This window comes from Salvelinus fontinalis, chromosome 40, assembly GCF_029448725.1.
Source record: "Salvelinus fontinalis isolate EN_2023a chromosome 40, ASM2944872v1, whole genome shotgun sequence".
NCBI lineage: Eukaryota > Metazoa > Chordata > Actinopteri > Salmoniformes > Salmonidae > Salvelinus > Salvelinus fontinalis.
In genome coordinates, this window is record NC_074704.1 from 11,483,562 (window position 1) to 11,497,980 (window position 14,419).

General features: G+C 46.2%; 1 protein-coding gene across 1 annotated transcript; it reads right to left on the minus strand.

The window, feature by feature from the left end:
- Positions 1-6,533: 6,533 nt before the first annotated feature.
- Positions 6,534-12,466, minus strand: LOC129839268 (uncharacterized). The gene is made up of 7 exons (XM_055906578.1): positions 11,410-12,466; positions 11,195-11,316; positions 10,323-11,091; positions 9,771-10,225; positions 9,086-9,410; positions 8,090-8,905; positions 6,534-6,944 (listed from the first exon to the last, which is right to left on the minus strand). The coding sequence occupies exons 3-7, from the start codon at positions 10,545-10,547 to the stop codon at positions 6,534-6,536; spliced, it is 2,232 nt and encodes a 743-aa protein (XP_055762553.1). The 5' UTR covers positions 10,548-11,091; positions 11,195-11,316; positions 11,410-12,466.
- Between the last annotated feature and the right edge of the window lie 1,953 nt (positions 12,467-14,419).

Sequence of the window (14,419 nt, forward strand, 5' to 3'; positions counted from 1 at the left end):
GGGGATACATCTCAGACTAGAGTGAAGAGGGGATACATCTCAGACTAGAGGGTAGAGGGGATACATCTCAGACTAGAGGGAAGAGGGGATACAACTCAGACTAGAGGGAAGAGGGGATACAACTCAGACTAGAGGGAAGAGGGGATACAACTCAGACTAGAGGGAAGAGGGGATACATCTCAGACTAGAGGGAAGAGGGGATACAACTCAGACTAGAGGGAAGAGGGGATACAACTCAGACTAGAGGGAAGAGGGGATACAACTCAGACTAGAGGGAAGAGGGGATACAACAGACTAGAGGGTAGAGGGGATACAACTCAGACTAGAGGGTAGAGGGGATACAACTCAGACTAGAGGGTAGAGGGGATACAACTCAGACTAGAGGGAAGAGGGGATACAACTCAGACTAGAGGGAAGAGGGGATACAACTCAGACTAGAGGGAAGAGGGGATACAACTCAGACTAGAGGGAAGAGGGGATACAACTCAGACTAGAGGGAAGAGGGGATACAACTCAGACTAGAGGGAAGAGGGGATACAACTCAGACTAGAGGGAAGAGGGGATACAACTCAGACTAGAGGGAAGAGGGGATACAACTCAGACTAGAGGGAAGAGGGGATACATCTCAGACTAGAGGGTAGAGGGGATACATCTCAGACTAGAGGGAAGAGGGGATACAACTCAGACTAGAGGGTAGAGGGGATACAACTCAGACTAGAGGGAAGAGGGGATACAACTCAGACTAGAGGGAAGAGGGGATACAACTCAGACTAGAGTGAAGAGGGGATACATCTCAGACTAGAGGGAAGAGGGGATACATCTCAGACTAGAGGGAAGAGGGGATACAACTCAGACTAGAGTGAAGAGGGGATACAACTCAGACTAGAGGGAAGAGGGGATACATCTCAGACTAGAGGGAAGAGGGGATACAACTCAGACTAGAGTGAAGAGGGGATACATCTCAGACTAGAGGGAAGAGGGGATACATCTCAGACTAGAGGGAAGAGGGGATACAACTCAGACTAGAGGGAAGAGGGGATACATCTCAGACTAGAGGGAAGAGGGGATACAACTCAGACTAGAGGGAAGAGGGGATACATCTCAGACTAGAGGGAAGAGGGGATACATCTCAGACTAGAGGGAAGAGGGGATACAACTCAGACTAGAGGGAAGAGGGGATACAACTCAGACTAGAGGGAAGAGGGGATACAACTCAGACTAGAGTGAAGAGGGGATACAACTCAGACTAGAGGGAAGAGGGGATACAACTCAGACTAGAGGGTAGAGGGGATACAACTCAGACTAGAGGGAAGAGGGGATACATCTCAGACTAGAGGGAAGAGGGGATACAACTCAGACTAGAGGGAAGAGGGGATACAACTCAGACTAGAGGGAAGAGGGGATACATCTCAGACTAGAGGGAAGAGGGGATACAACTCAGACTAGAGGGAAGAGGGGATACAACTCAGACTAGAGGGTAGAGGGGATACAACTCAGACTAGAGGGAAGAGGGGATACATCTCAGACTAGAGGGAAGAGGGGATACAACTCAGACTAGAGGGAAGAGGGGATACAACTCAGACTAGAGGGAAGAGGGGATACAACTCAGACTAGAGGGAAGAGGGGATACAACTCAGACTAGAGGGTAGAGGGGATACAACTCAGACTAGAGGGAAGAGGGGATACATCTCAGACTAGAGGGAAGAGGGGATACATCTCAGACTAGAGGGAAGAGGGGATACAACTCAGACTAGAGGGAAGAGGGGATACAACTCAGACTAGAGGGAAGAGGGGATACATCTCAGACTAGAGGGTAGAGGGGATACATCTCAGACTAGAGGGAAGAGGGGATACAACTCAGACTAGAGGGAAGAGGGGATACAACTCAGACTAGAGGGAAGAGGGGATACATCTCAGACTAGAGGGAAGAGGGGATACAACTCAGACTAGAGGGAAGAGGGGATACATCTCAGACTAGAGTGAAGAGGGGATACATCTCAGACTAGAGGGAAGAGGGGATACATCTCAGACTAGAGGGAAGAGGGGATACATCTCAGACTAGAGGGAAGAGGGGATACATCTCAGACTAGAGTGAAGAGGGGATACATCTCAGACTAGAGTGAAGAGGGGATACAACTCAGACTAGAGGGAAGAGGGGATACATCTCAGACTAGAGGGAAGAGGGGATACATCTCAGACTAGAGGGAAGAGGGGATACAACTCAGACTAGAGGGAAGAGGGGATACAACTCAGACTAGAGGGAAGAGGGGATACAACTCAGACTAGAGGGAAGAGGGGATACAACTCAGACTAGAGTGAAGAGGGGATACATCTCAGACTAGAGGGAAGAGGGGATACAACTCAGACTAGAGTGAAGAGGGGATACATCTCAGACTAGAGGGAAGAGGGGATACATCTCAGACTAGAGGGAAGAGGGGATACAACTCAGACTAGAGGGAAGAGGGGATACATCTCAGACTAGAGGGAAGAGGGGATACAACTCAGACTAGAGGGAAGAGGGGATACAACTCAGACTAGAGTGAAGAGGCGATACAACTCAGACTAGAGGGTAGAGGGGATACAACTCAGACTAGAGGGAAGAGGGGATACAACTCAGACTAGAGTGAAGAGGGGATACAACTCAGACTAGAGTGAAGAGGCGATACAACTCAGACTAGAGGGAAGAGGGGATACAACTCAGACTAGAGGGAAGAGGGGATACAACTCAGACTAGAGTGAAGAGGGGATACAACTCAGACTAGAGGGAAGAGGGGATACATCTCAGACTAGAGGGAAGAGGGGATACAACTCAGACTAGAGTGAAGAGGGGATACAACTCAGACTAGAGTGAAGAGGGGATACATCTCAGACTAGAGTGAAGAGGCGATACAACTCAGACTAGAGGGAAGAGGGGATACATCTCAGACTAGAGGGAAGAGGGGATACAACTCAGACTAGAGGGAAGAGGGGATACATCTCAGACTAGAGGGAAGAGGCGATACAACTCAGACTAGAGGGAAGAGGGGATACAACTCAGACTAGAGTGAAGAGGGGATACATCTCAGACTAGAGGGAAGAGGCGATACAACTCAGACTAGAGGGAAGAGGGGATACAACTCAGACTAGAGGGAAGAGGGGATACAACTCAGACTAGAGGGAAGAGGGGATACAACTCAGACTAGAGTGAAGAGGGGATACAACTCAGACTAGAGGGAAGAGGGGATACAACTCAGACTAGAGGGAAGAGGGGATACAACTCAGACTAGAGTGAAGAGGGGATACAACTCAGACTAGAGGGAAGAGGTGATACAACTCAGACTAGAGGGAAGAGGGGATACAACTCAGACTAGAGGGAAGAGGGGATACAACTCAGACTAGAGGGAAGAGGGGATACAACTCAGACTAGAGTGAAGAGGGGATACAACTCAGACTAGAGGGAAGAGGTGATACAACTCAGACTAGAGGGAAGAGGGGATACAACTCAGACTAGAGTGAAGAGGGGATACATCTCAGACTAGAGGGAAGAGGGGATACAACTCAGACTAGAGGGAAGAGGGGATACAACTCAGACTAGAGTGAAGAGGGGATACAACTCAGACTAGAGGGAAGAGGGGATACATCTCAGACTAGAGGGAAGAGGGGATACAACTCAGACTAGAGGGAAGAGGGGATACATCTCAGACTAGAGGGAAGAGGGGATACATCTCAGACTAGAGGGAAGAGGGGATACAACTCAGACTAGAGGGAAGAGGGGATACAACTCAGACTAGAGGGAAGAGGGGATACAACTCAGACTAGAGGGAAGAGGGGATACATCTCAGACTAGAGGGAAGAGGGGATACAACTCAGACTAGAGGGAAGAGGGGATACAACTCAGACTAGAGGGAAGAGGGGATACAACTCAGACTAGAGGGAAGAGGGGATACAACTCAGACTAGAGGGAAGAGGGGATACAACTCAGACTAGAGGGAAGAGGGGATACAACTCAGACTAGAGGGAAGAGGGGATACATCTCAGACTAGAGGGTAGAGGGGATACAACTCAGACTAGAGGGAAGAGGGGATACAACTCAGACTAGAGGGAAGAGGGGATACATCTCAGACTAGAGGGAAGAGGGGATACAACTCAGACTAGAGGGAAGAGGGGATACAACTCAGACTAGAGGGAAGAGGGGATACAACTCAGACTAGAGGGTAGAGGGGATACAACTCAGACTAGAGGGAAGAGGGGATACAACTCAGACTAGAGGGAAGAGGGGATACAACTCAGACTAGAGGGAAGAGGGGATACAACTCAGACTAGAGGGAAGAGGGGATACATCTCAGACTAGAGGGAAGAGGGGATACAACTCAGACTAGAGGGAAGAGGGGATACAACTCAGACTAGAGTGAAGAGGGGATACATCTCAGACTAGAGGGAAGAGGGGATACAACTCAGACTAGAGGAGAGAGGTTGAAGGGAATTAAATAGTTATCTATCCTCTCCTCTCACTCTCCTTTCTCCTCTCCTTTTTATGTCTGTCTGTCTGTCTCTTTCTCGGTGTGTGTGTGTGTACAGATTAAGTGGGTAACAGGTGTGTGTGATGGTGGTCTCTTCACAGAGAGCTACTGTAAAATCTGCAATGCTCAACTCATCTCAGAGTCTCAACGCGTGGCACACTACGAGGTTAGTCACACACACACACACACACACACACACACACACACACACACACACACACACACACACACACACACACACACACACACACACACACACACACACACGCACACACCTCTCTCTCATTCTCTCTCTCCTCTCTCTCTTCCTCCTCCCATTACCTGGCTAGTGACCAATGGCAACACAGCGTGTAGGTCGTGCTTCCTGTGTGGGGCATGGTTCAACAACCCAGCGATGGCCCAGCAGCACTACGAGGGGAAGAAGCACCGGCGTAACGCAGCCAGGAGACAACTACTGGAACAACTAGCTGATAACCTGGACAGCAACCAGAACACAGGTTAGAGGTCAGCTGTTAGAGGTCAGAGGTTTGGGAGATTAGAGGTCAAACTATGGTCAAAGGTTGTGGCAGGTGTAGCTAGGCTCAGGGTCTAAGATTATATAAAGTATGATTACAGGACCGGTGTTATGGTGGCTTTAGGGGGCGTGGCCCACCCTACCGTACCTCCTTGACCGTCCAAATAAAATATTTAAATATAGATGATTTATTTGACCTAGATGCACGCCAACAGAGACAAATAAATCTCAGATAAAGCATCGGAGCGAAACAGCGTCTGATATCATATAAGAACGGCTAATAGTAGGTCAACGCTGTCGGGAGCACCGGGACATTTCCCGGTGGCCTGAGGGTAGTTTTGGCCTACCGTGAATAGTCAACTTGACCAGCCATAATACAGCAAGCAGGAATGAGTTGACGGAGAATCCACTCATCAGGGAGACTCTCACTCTCTCACTGCAGTGTCATACAGGATGACAGCTACAGTGGAAAGATACGATATTTAATAGTTCATACATGCAGTGACTCTCCTCTAAACACAGATGACTCTTACCAATACATTTCCTTGGGCTGATGATAGGAAACATTGAACACACTTTAATATGTCAGCAAACTTTAACTGAATACTTATCAAATGTCCTTTGTCAATTAATAGTGACGTAAAAACATACGTGTGTCTATGTCAGCAGCTGCCTTGACCAGCTCTGAGTCCGATAGATCTGTTGGTGGCAGTGCTGGTCGAGGGAAAGACACCCCTATATCACGTGGAGAGAGAAAGGATTATGAGCTACACAGCTTATCCAAAAAGTTCATATTATCTTACATGTGTAACTAGACACTCACATTGAACTGCAGGCTGAGAAGCCATTAGCTTCTTCATCTTCGCCTGCATTTCACTTGGGGTGAGAGAGCGCCTTGACAGGAACGCAGAGATCACAGGACCAAGAGGCCTTTGAAAACAAAACATAGCATATATGTCATCATTTCCAACTGTGTGGAACAAGTGGAATTATATTTTCCTTTAAGATGATATGTAACACTTACGTAGCCGCACTCTTGGGCCGGGTGTTACTGGTGGGGGTGGTGCTGGCTGCTGCGGGCCTGGCCACAGCAGCTACCCCCTCCTGGTCTCTGCGCTGAATGTAGTCAATCAAGGCAGCCATCGCACTCCCAGGATAACGGGGTGTCTGCGTCCTCATGCTCCTGACATATCTGTGAGATACAGTAGAGGGAACATTTCAGATGTAAAATGTTGCATAAAACACACTGACATGAACATAGAAAACACAAAAAACACGTGCACCCATTACCTTATCCTGTCTGCACCCGTAGCCTCATACAGGTCCTGCAGCGTGTCCCACTTGTACTTCCCGATGCCAACAAGGGCCTTGCCCTCCTGGCCTGAAATCAGCACGGGAACCAATTAACTGTCAGAGCAAAAGAGTTACATCTTACATACAATGAGGAGAATTAAACAAACTCACCTGACTGGGAGGACAGGACTTTAGCTTCCTCGTGCGCCCGGTTGAACCTGACCATCTCAGCGAAGGCCGGATAGGCGCACAAGTAGCGAGTCAAGGCGTCCTTGTTGGCCCATCAGGGGATGCTGGGAAACGCTGCACTCTCGCTCTCTCTCCTTCTGATGCACCGTTACCAGGTGCACCATGTAGCCCACGTCGTTCTCCATCATCCACTTGAAGGTCTGACCCCGGTACTTGCCGAACTGAACCGTGCACCGGCTCAGGATGACCATCTCTGCACCGGGGTCACCTCCCTCGGAGACGACGCGGGCTCGAGCCTCTGCCTCCACTTCCTCCCACTTCTTAGCCCTCACAGGAGGGCCCTGAGCACCCGAGGCAGGGGGGCCATCAGCGGCCACTTTAACTGCCTGGGGTGTGGCCCTGAGGACCATCTCCTGCGAGGGTGTGAACCGGAACCTAGGAATTTCCATCTTATTGGCAAGAAACAAACTATTATCATGAGTGAGGAGTGCAGCGACAAGCGACAGCATAACCATATTAGGTACATATAAAGGAACTCACGTTTGCTTGATAGGTCTGCTAGGTTCAGCAGTGTGGTGGGGGGTGCCGGGTCAGGGTTAATAACTTATATGCAGTTAAATTCAGTTTAGTTAAATTCATAGAAAGACACGTTTGCCCCAGGTTGTCACATATCATACAATGCATCCAACTACATACACTTCAAATGCATACCATCAAAAAACGAAGGAAAATAGACATTTAAGTAGTATACAATTCCAACTTTGAGATGATAGAAATTTTAGCTAAGGTTTTATAGGGTTGTCAGCGGTCAAATAAACTTTTGAGATTTTGTAAACCTAGTTTAAAGTAGTTAGCGATATAAACACGTTGTTAAATTACACAGCTTGGGTAGCCCCTGTAGTCAAACAATTCGGTTGACTGGAGTGCTACTCGTTGATTATTTTCATTTCTTTGCAAGCTAAGCACACTTCCCTCATATATTCACCGGGTATCATCAATTTCTGTCAGAAAAATATTTTAGAGCCAATGCTAACAGCATGCTGCACACTATTACTATAGCTACAGTAGCTAGCGATCTACAGACATTGTTAAATTAAACCGTTTGGGTAGCCCCTGTAGTTAAACAATTCGGTTGGCTTGACGTGTTATTGTCATATTTCATCACATTTATAGTCGTTGATGTTAAATTCTTTGCAAATTAGGCAAAATTACCTCAGATACTAACTGTGTGTATGCTCAATCAATGGCTGCCTAGAAAAAGATTTTGAGGAAGTGACGTTAGGAAAATTTCAGAGGAACATGATTGGCTGAAAAACTTTTGGAACAAGTTAGGCTCTTCATTGGTTGTTTTTTGCGCTCTTTCTCCAATTTGGAACAAGCTGAAGCTCTGATTGGAGGAGAGTAGGGTAGTGTAGGGTAGTGTAGGGTAGTGTAGGGTAGTGTAGTGTAGTGTAGTGTAGTGTAGGGTAGTGTAGTGTAGGATAGTGTAGTGTAGGGTAGTGTAGTGTAGTGTAGTGTAGTGTAGGGTAGGGTAGTGTTAGTGGTAGTGTAGTGTAGTGTAGTGTAGGGTAGTATACTCAAATTGGAACGATACAGGGAAGATTAGCATTGGACCCCTACTAAGGGGTCTGGTCAAAAGTAGTGTAGGGAATGGGGTGCCATACTCACGGGCGCAACGCAACACTGGCAGGATGACCCCTCCCTTGGTCACGTCCTTGCCCTTGGTGTAGATGCTGACACCAGGGGGGTCCTGAATACAGACCAGGTGTCGTCTCTGGGTCTGCCAGATGGCCTGCATTCGGTCACGGTCCAGGAGCCGGACGCCCAGGGTGTCTGTGGCATCGATGAAGGTCTCCAGGAGCTCCCCGATGAGACGCTCGGTCTCCTCCGCCCCGCGCGTGCGGCGACGACAGTGCCGAGCCATCTCCTTCAGGCTGATCCTCTTCATCACCTGTGCGTCACTGAGCCCCGTGATGTGGCTCTCCTTGAGCTCACCTCGCTTGGCCTCCAGCAGGCGCTCCACATCCTCTGCACACCACACCAACATGCAGGAGGAGAGCCGCCGCAAAAAGAGAGCATACAGAGGATGGCTCTCTGTTGTCACTCCCCCAGCAAAGCGACGGATGAGGTGCCACACATCCAGCCGGACGATGAGTTCATCCCACTGGCTGAAAATGGCTGCCGTCTTCCCCTTTCCCATCAGGGCGCAGCAGTCCCGGGTGACATAGAGCAGCTTGGGAGGTGCCACTCCAGCTCTACTGTAGCGCTGCTGGAGGCCAGCTGCCATGTCGAGCAGGCCCTCTCCTTCGCTGTCAGTGAGGACCGTAATGAGCACCTGGCCGTACTCATTGCCCACATTTGTGGCCCACGCTGCTGTCCCGTGTGCTGCCCCAGCTAGTTTCTTGGTCACCTGAGGGGAGTCAAACAAACAAACACAGACAGACAAGACAGACAAACACACAGTCATGTCAGTGAGTGGACACAAAGTTTCACAATACATTTATTCATAAAATAAGTCATAATAAATGATTATTCATTTGATTGTCTCTAACTAACTAGTATTATTTCTGGTCAAAACATATTGAATCACCTTCTTGGTTGAATCCATCTTCAGGATGGACCCAAAGATGGAGGTGACTCTGGCCTTGAAGTCCTCCAGCTGGAACAGAACGTCGTAGCCGTGGACAGTCAGGAGCCACTGGGCTGAGGGAACATCCAAAAAGGGAGGAGGAGGTGTTACCCTCAGTGGTGCGGCACCTGGGACTACAAAGTGGTCACAGACGGACAGGTAGTACAGGGTCCGACTCATCCAGGTCAGGCTGTGCTGCTCCCTCAGCTGGTTGTACAGCCTGGTCGCACTGTTCCCCAGTGTCCTCTCTCTCATCAGCCTGACCACCTTCAGGTCACAGGACAGCCTAATACACAGAGACAATTGGGGGGGAAAGGAGGAGAAGAGGGTGAGGAGTGTGTGGAGGGGGGTTCTAGAAACACTTTGATAAGGGAAGGAGGGGCTTGGGAAAGGGTGACTTTGAAACACTTTGCTTTGTTTGGGCAGTTCCTGATAAGAGATCAAAGGTCAGAAAATCAGATCAAAGAGCTCATTAACATTTTAACTGGGCAAAGAGCAAATTAACATGTCAATGGGGCTTTGAAAAATCAAAACCTCAGTGTTGACAAGAACCTACTGACCGCCTCTTTTTCTCACCATGATGCTTTTTTCTGTTTTTCCTCAAAGTGAACAAGAGCTTTGATTTTCAGAGGTGTGAATTACTAACCTGTAAGTCAAGATGGCTGGGAAAATGGAGCGATGACTTGCGTCCAGCTGGTCCAAGATATCCAGCGACCATCCTGCTAGCTTCTTCTTACAGAGGCGGCACTCCAGGTACTCTGTCCCCATATAATACCAGCCGTCCATGTCAAGCACCCTCCGGACTGTCTTGTACACCCCACAGCCTGTGAGCTTTTGACGCTTGCACCGTGGCTGGGTGCACACAAACTTAAAGGCCCACAGGCGGTAGGGCATCCAGAGGCAGAATGGCCGGAGGAAGTAGGCGGAGGGAGAAGCTGGAGGCTGATGGCTGATGTTAGGAGGCAGAGGAGGGAAGTACCACAGCTCAAGCTGGCTTTTCAGGACACATTTGAGCTGCTTGTTCCTGATGAAAATGGCCTGACTGACCCACTCTTGCTGCTCCTTTGGGAGGGTCTGCTTCCATCCCTCAGGGAGAAGCACCTGCAACAGAGCAGAGAATCAATACATTTATTTTCCATCCCCACACAACCAAAAGTGAAATGAAATAGCCAAGTCATAGTTGAGGTGAGACGTTTACCTGAGCGTCAGCAGCAGGCTGTAGTGGTCCAGCTGTTGGCTGGGAGGCTGACCAGAGCTGAGGAGGGGCAGTAGGTGCTAGCACAGCAGGGGGCGCAGTGGGAGTGGGAGCAGTAGGAGCTAGCACAGCAGGGGATGCGGTGGCAGTGGGAGCAGTAGGAACTGCTACAGGAGCACAGGAGTTAGTCTCACAAAATATTTCAGAGAAATAAGTGAAATAATTCATTTAGAATAGAGCTTCAGCTTCAAAACATGTTAACAGCCTGTTGACAGCCAATGCACTTTGGTTTAGTTTTGATCAGTGTTATCAGTGGTAGAGGTTAGGAATCTAGGTTAAACACAATCTACATTTAAAAGCTACAAACGACAGATGTATAGTGGGTAGACATGTACAAGCAAAGAATAGGCCAATCAAAGTGATGCAGACTGAAATACAGGTTGGAATGGTGACAAGACAAGCTACAGTAAACAATTCATTCCACAAAAAGATGAGGAAGGATTTTTCTATGGCAAGCAAAATGGATGCAAAAATGAGAAATTCTAGTGAATTCTAAGCCCAGCTAGGAGGTGTTTTAACAATTTGACCACTTACCTTACCACTTTAAAGTGTATCCTGTTAATGCTAACAACAACAGATAGTTATTAGGGGAAAAGTCATTTCATATGTATATTCTTCTCAACAGAAATAAACAATAACGTGCCATAACATAGAGTACCTTGGTCAAAACCCACGCAGATAGACAGCAACTCCTGATCTGATGGCTCGGCAGCTAAGAAACACAGACAAACATAATGACACAGTTATATTGTCAATTACTTCACTGTTTGATTTACTGTTTGATTGACTTAGATGACTACAGAATATATATTTACATGGATTAGGAGGCGCTACAGCTGTTGCTGTGTCCTCCTGGTCAGGTCGGGGGGGCAAGGTCCCGTCCCGTACCCTGCGTTCCTCCACTGCCTTCTGGACCTCAGGAAACAGGTTGGTATACCTGTCCGGATGGTTGGGAAAATGTTATAAATTGTATTGTGATTCTGACTGATTTCATTCTTATAAAATTACAACTATTTAAGGAAAAGAGTACCAGTCAAACCGGTCCTTGTTGGCCATTTCAGAAGACGTGTTTGTGTCCCCCATCTCCCTCTCTTGCTGGTGAGAAGCCAAGACCATGACGGCATAGCCGACATCGTGGCTTAGCAGCCACTTGAAGGTTTGACCCCGGTATTTGCCGAACTGGATGGCACTCTCACTGTCCACCAGTCGGCTATCATCCGGGTCACCCCCTCTGGCTACCACACAAGCCTTTGCCTTCTCCTTCACTTGTCGTGGCTTCAGCACCCGGACTACACCTGTACACTCTTCCTCCTGGATGGTCCTGGCAACCCTGGCAGCCTCTTCAGATGCCCTCAGGGTGAGGGCACCAGAGGGCTCCAAGCGGAAAGCAGGGGTGTGAACGTAATCCATTCTTCCTTTCATTAAGAGAGGTTATTCACACACATACACACATGTTGTTATTTGTTGACAGCAATACACAGTGGACCACATAGTTACCCTGCTTACAGTAGAGCCCATACAGCGTTAAATGACCATTTCATTCTACATATAAAGTTAGCCAGCTGGCCCATACAGCGTTAAATGTCCATTTCATTCTACATATAACGTTAGCTAGCTGGCCCATACAGCGTTAAATGTCCATTTCATTCTACATATAACGTTAGCTAGCTGGCCCATACAGCGTTAAATGTCCATTTCATTCTACATATAACGTTAGCTAGCTGGCCCATACAGCGTTAAATGTCCATTTTATTCTACATATAACGTTGGCTAGCTGGCAAGTATGCATTGTAGTACACTAAGTTAACACTGCACGTTAACTACATTGGCTAAATATATAACGTTAACTAGTTAGCCAGCTAACTATCAATTATTACCGCCCTTTATTACACATTTTTAGCTAACGACAGGACTCGTTTTCAAGAAAATTGACTGAAACTCACATTAATTCACCTAAATACACAACTGTGTTCTGAAATCCGCCATGAAATATAGCTAACGTTGCCTTTACGACCACGACTGAAACTCACATTAATTCATCCAAATGTTTCCTGAAATACGTGATGACAACTAAATCAACGACTGAAACTCACCTTAATTCACCGAAATACACAACTGTGTTCCGAAATCCGCGATGAAATATAGCTAACGTTACCTTTACAACTATCTTTCTCACAAGTACTCGGAATGATGGAGAACTAACTGCAAAGAACTTCTCCGTGGATTTTGGGGGAGGCGGGAAATGAACGACAGACTCTCTTTTCGTTCTTTTCTCTCTCTCTCCTTTCTCTCTGTCTTTTCTCAGATTAATTTTTTTTTCAAATTGAAGCTGCTTTATTGGCATGAAAAACATTGTGTCAATATTGACAAAGCAACAATGTATACAATCTAAATGTTTGTGTTCTGCAAAGTATTTTTATTCTCAGTCCGCAGAATGGACCACGTATCATTGAACCATGATACCGTGAAATACCAATGATATACACTATTAGTTCCTGGGAAATACATCCTTGTTTCTATCGCTTCTAGCATATTTATCGTGACCCCATTCCTGAAAGCTCACCCTTCCAGGAACACATATGTTTGTTCCCCCTCAACGTAGACCCTTTATAACAATCACATGTTTGGACTTTGTCTGGATTTAGGACTAGCAGAGGATACCTATAAACCATAAAAGCAAGGGGGTCACAGTTGAGAAAATTGGCTAAATAATGAAAAAGAATCTAATCAACAATGACATAATATGCAATTAACTATTGACTTTTTCATTTGTAAATCATTATTATAATGAAAATGAAACCTAGAGTTGGGTTTATATAGCCATGAAAAAAATGAAAAAAGTTGTATATGTATTAGGTTGTGAAGATCTTAGATTACATGTAAAACAAAACGACTCAACGCTGAACTAAATCAAAATATGTCTACAACTCACAAGTGTTATTAAAAATGTGTAAGACGTGGAAATACATAATATATGTACCCATCTCAATATTACCTAGAGACATATTCTGAACTTTTAAACAAAATTGTAAACTCTTTACACATACTTATGCTACTTTCACATAATACAATGTCAGTGTCAGCATCCTTCGATGCAGTGGGGAATGTGTTATATCTGGTACATGTTCCCCCTTATAGATATTCCTTAACATCCTAGATACTAGAACATTAGTAGTACATAACAGTGTAATAGCGTAGTACTACAGTACGGACCTGTCTTGACATCCTCGTTTGAAACGTTAAAACTTCTTGTTTATTGTCAGAACGAGCCTTCTGGATATGTGTGGTACTGTATATAAAACATCAGTGACTAATTGATTCACCAAAGGTTCTTGTTCTCTACAGTTTAACATAAAAAATATTTCCCTCCACTCTAAAAATATACTTTCGAATTATAAACATGTAATTAAAAAGGAATACTAAAATAGCCAATGTGTCGTCATGTCATATACATTATAACCCGAGGGGGTCGAAATTGTTGTTCAAATGTTGCATATACATTTTTTAGTATCTAGATATTGTGTTATGTTATGTTAGAATGTCTAATAAACAACTATTTTATACATGAATAATATTGTTTTGTCAGAAATATATAATAATAATGTTTTACCTGCACTTGTATGCAAACGATACGGTTGAGTACTCTATCGCCCGCCCTGCTGATCATACTCTATCTGAACTACATTATGCTTTCAATATTTTGCAGAAAACCTTTGACCTTAAATTATTATTGAATACATGGAAAACTAAGTATGTTGTTTTCTAGAGTACACAAAAATTATTCTAATGATTGAAGTGTACGTCCCTAGTACGGTGGTGTATCAGTAAATACGTTAAGTTTACTTTTTTTTAAACATATTTTTAAAAACATATTGATGAGTTAATTAAGATGCTGAATATTAAAAGATCGGCGCACGAGTAGCGAGTCAAGGCATCCTTGTTGGCCCATCAGGGGATGCTGGGAAACGCTGCCCTCTCCTTCTGATGCACTGTTACCACGTACACCATGCAGCCCACGTCGTTCTCCATCATCCACTTGA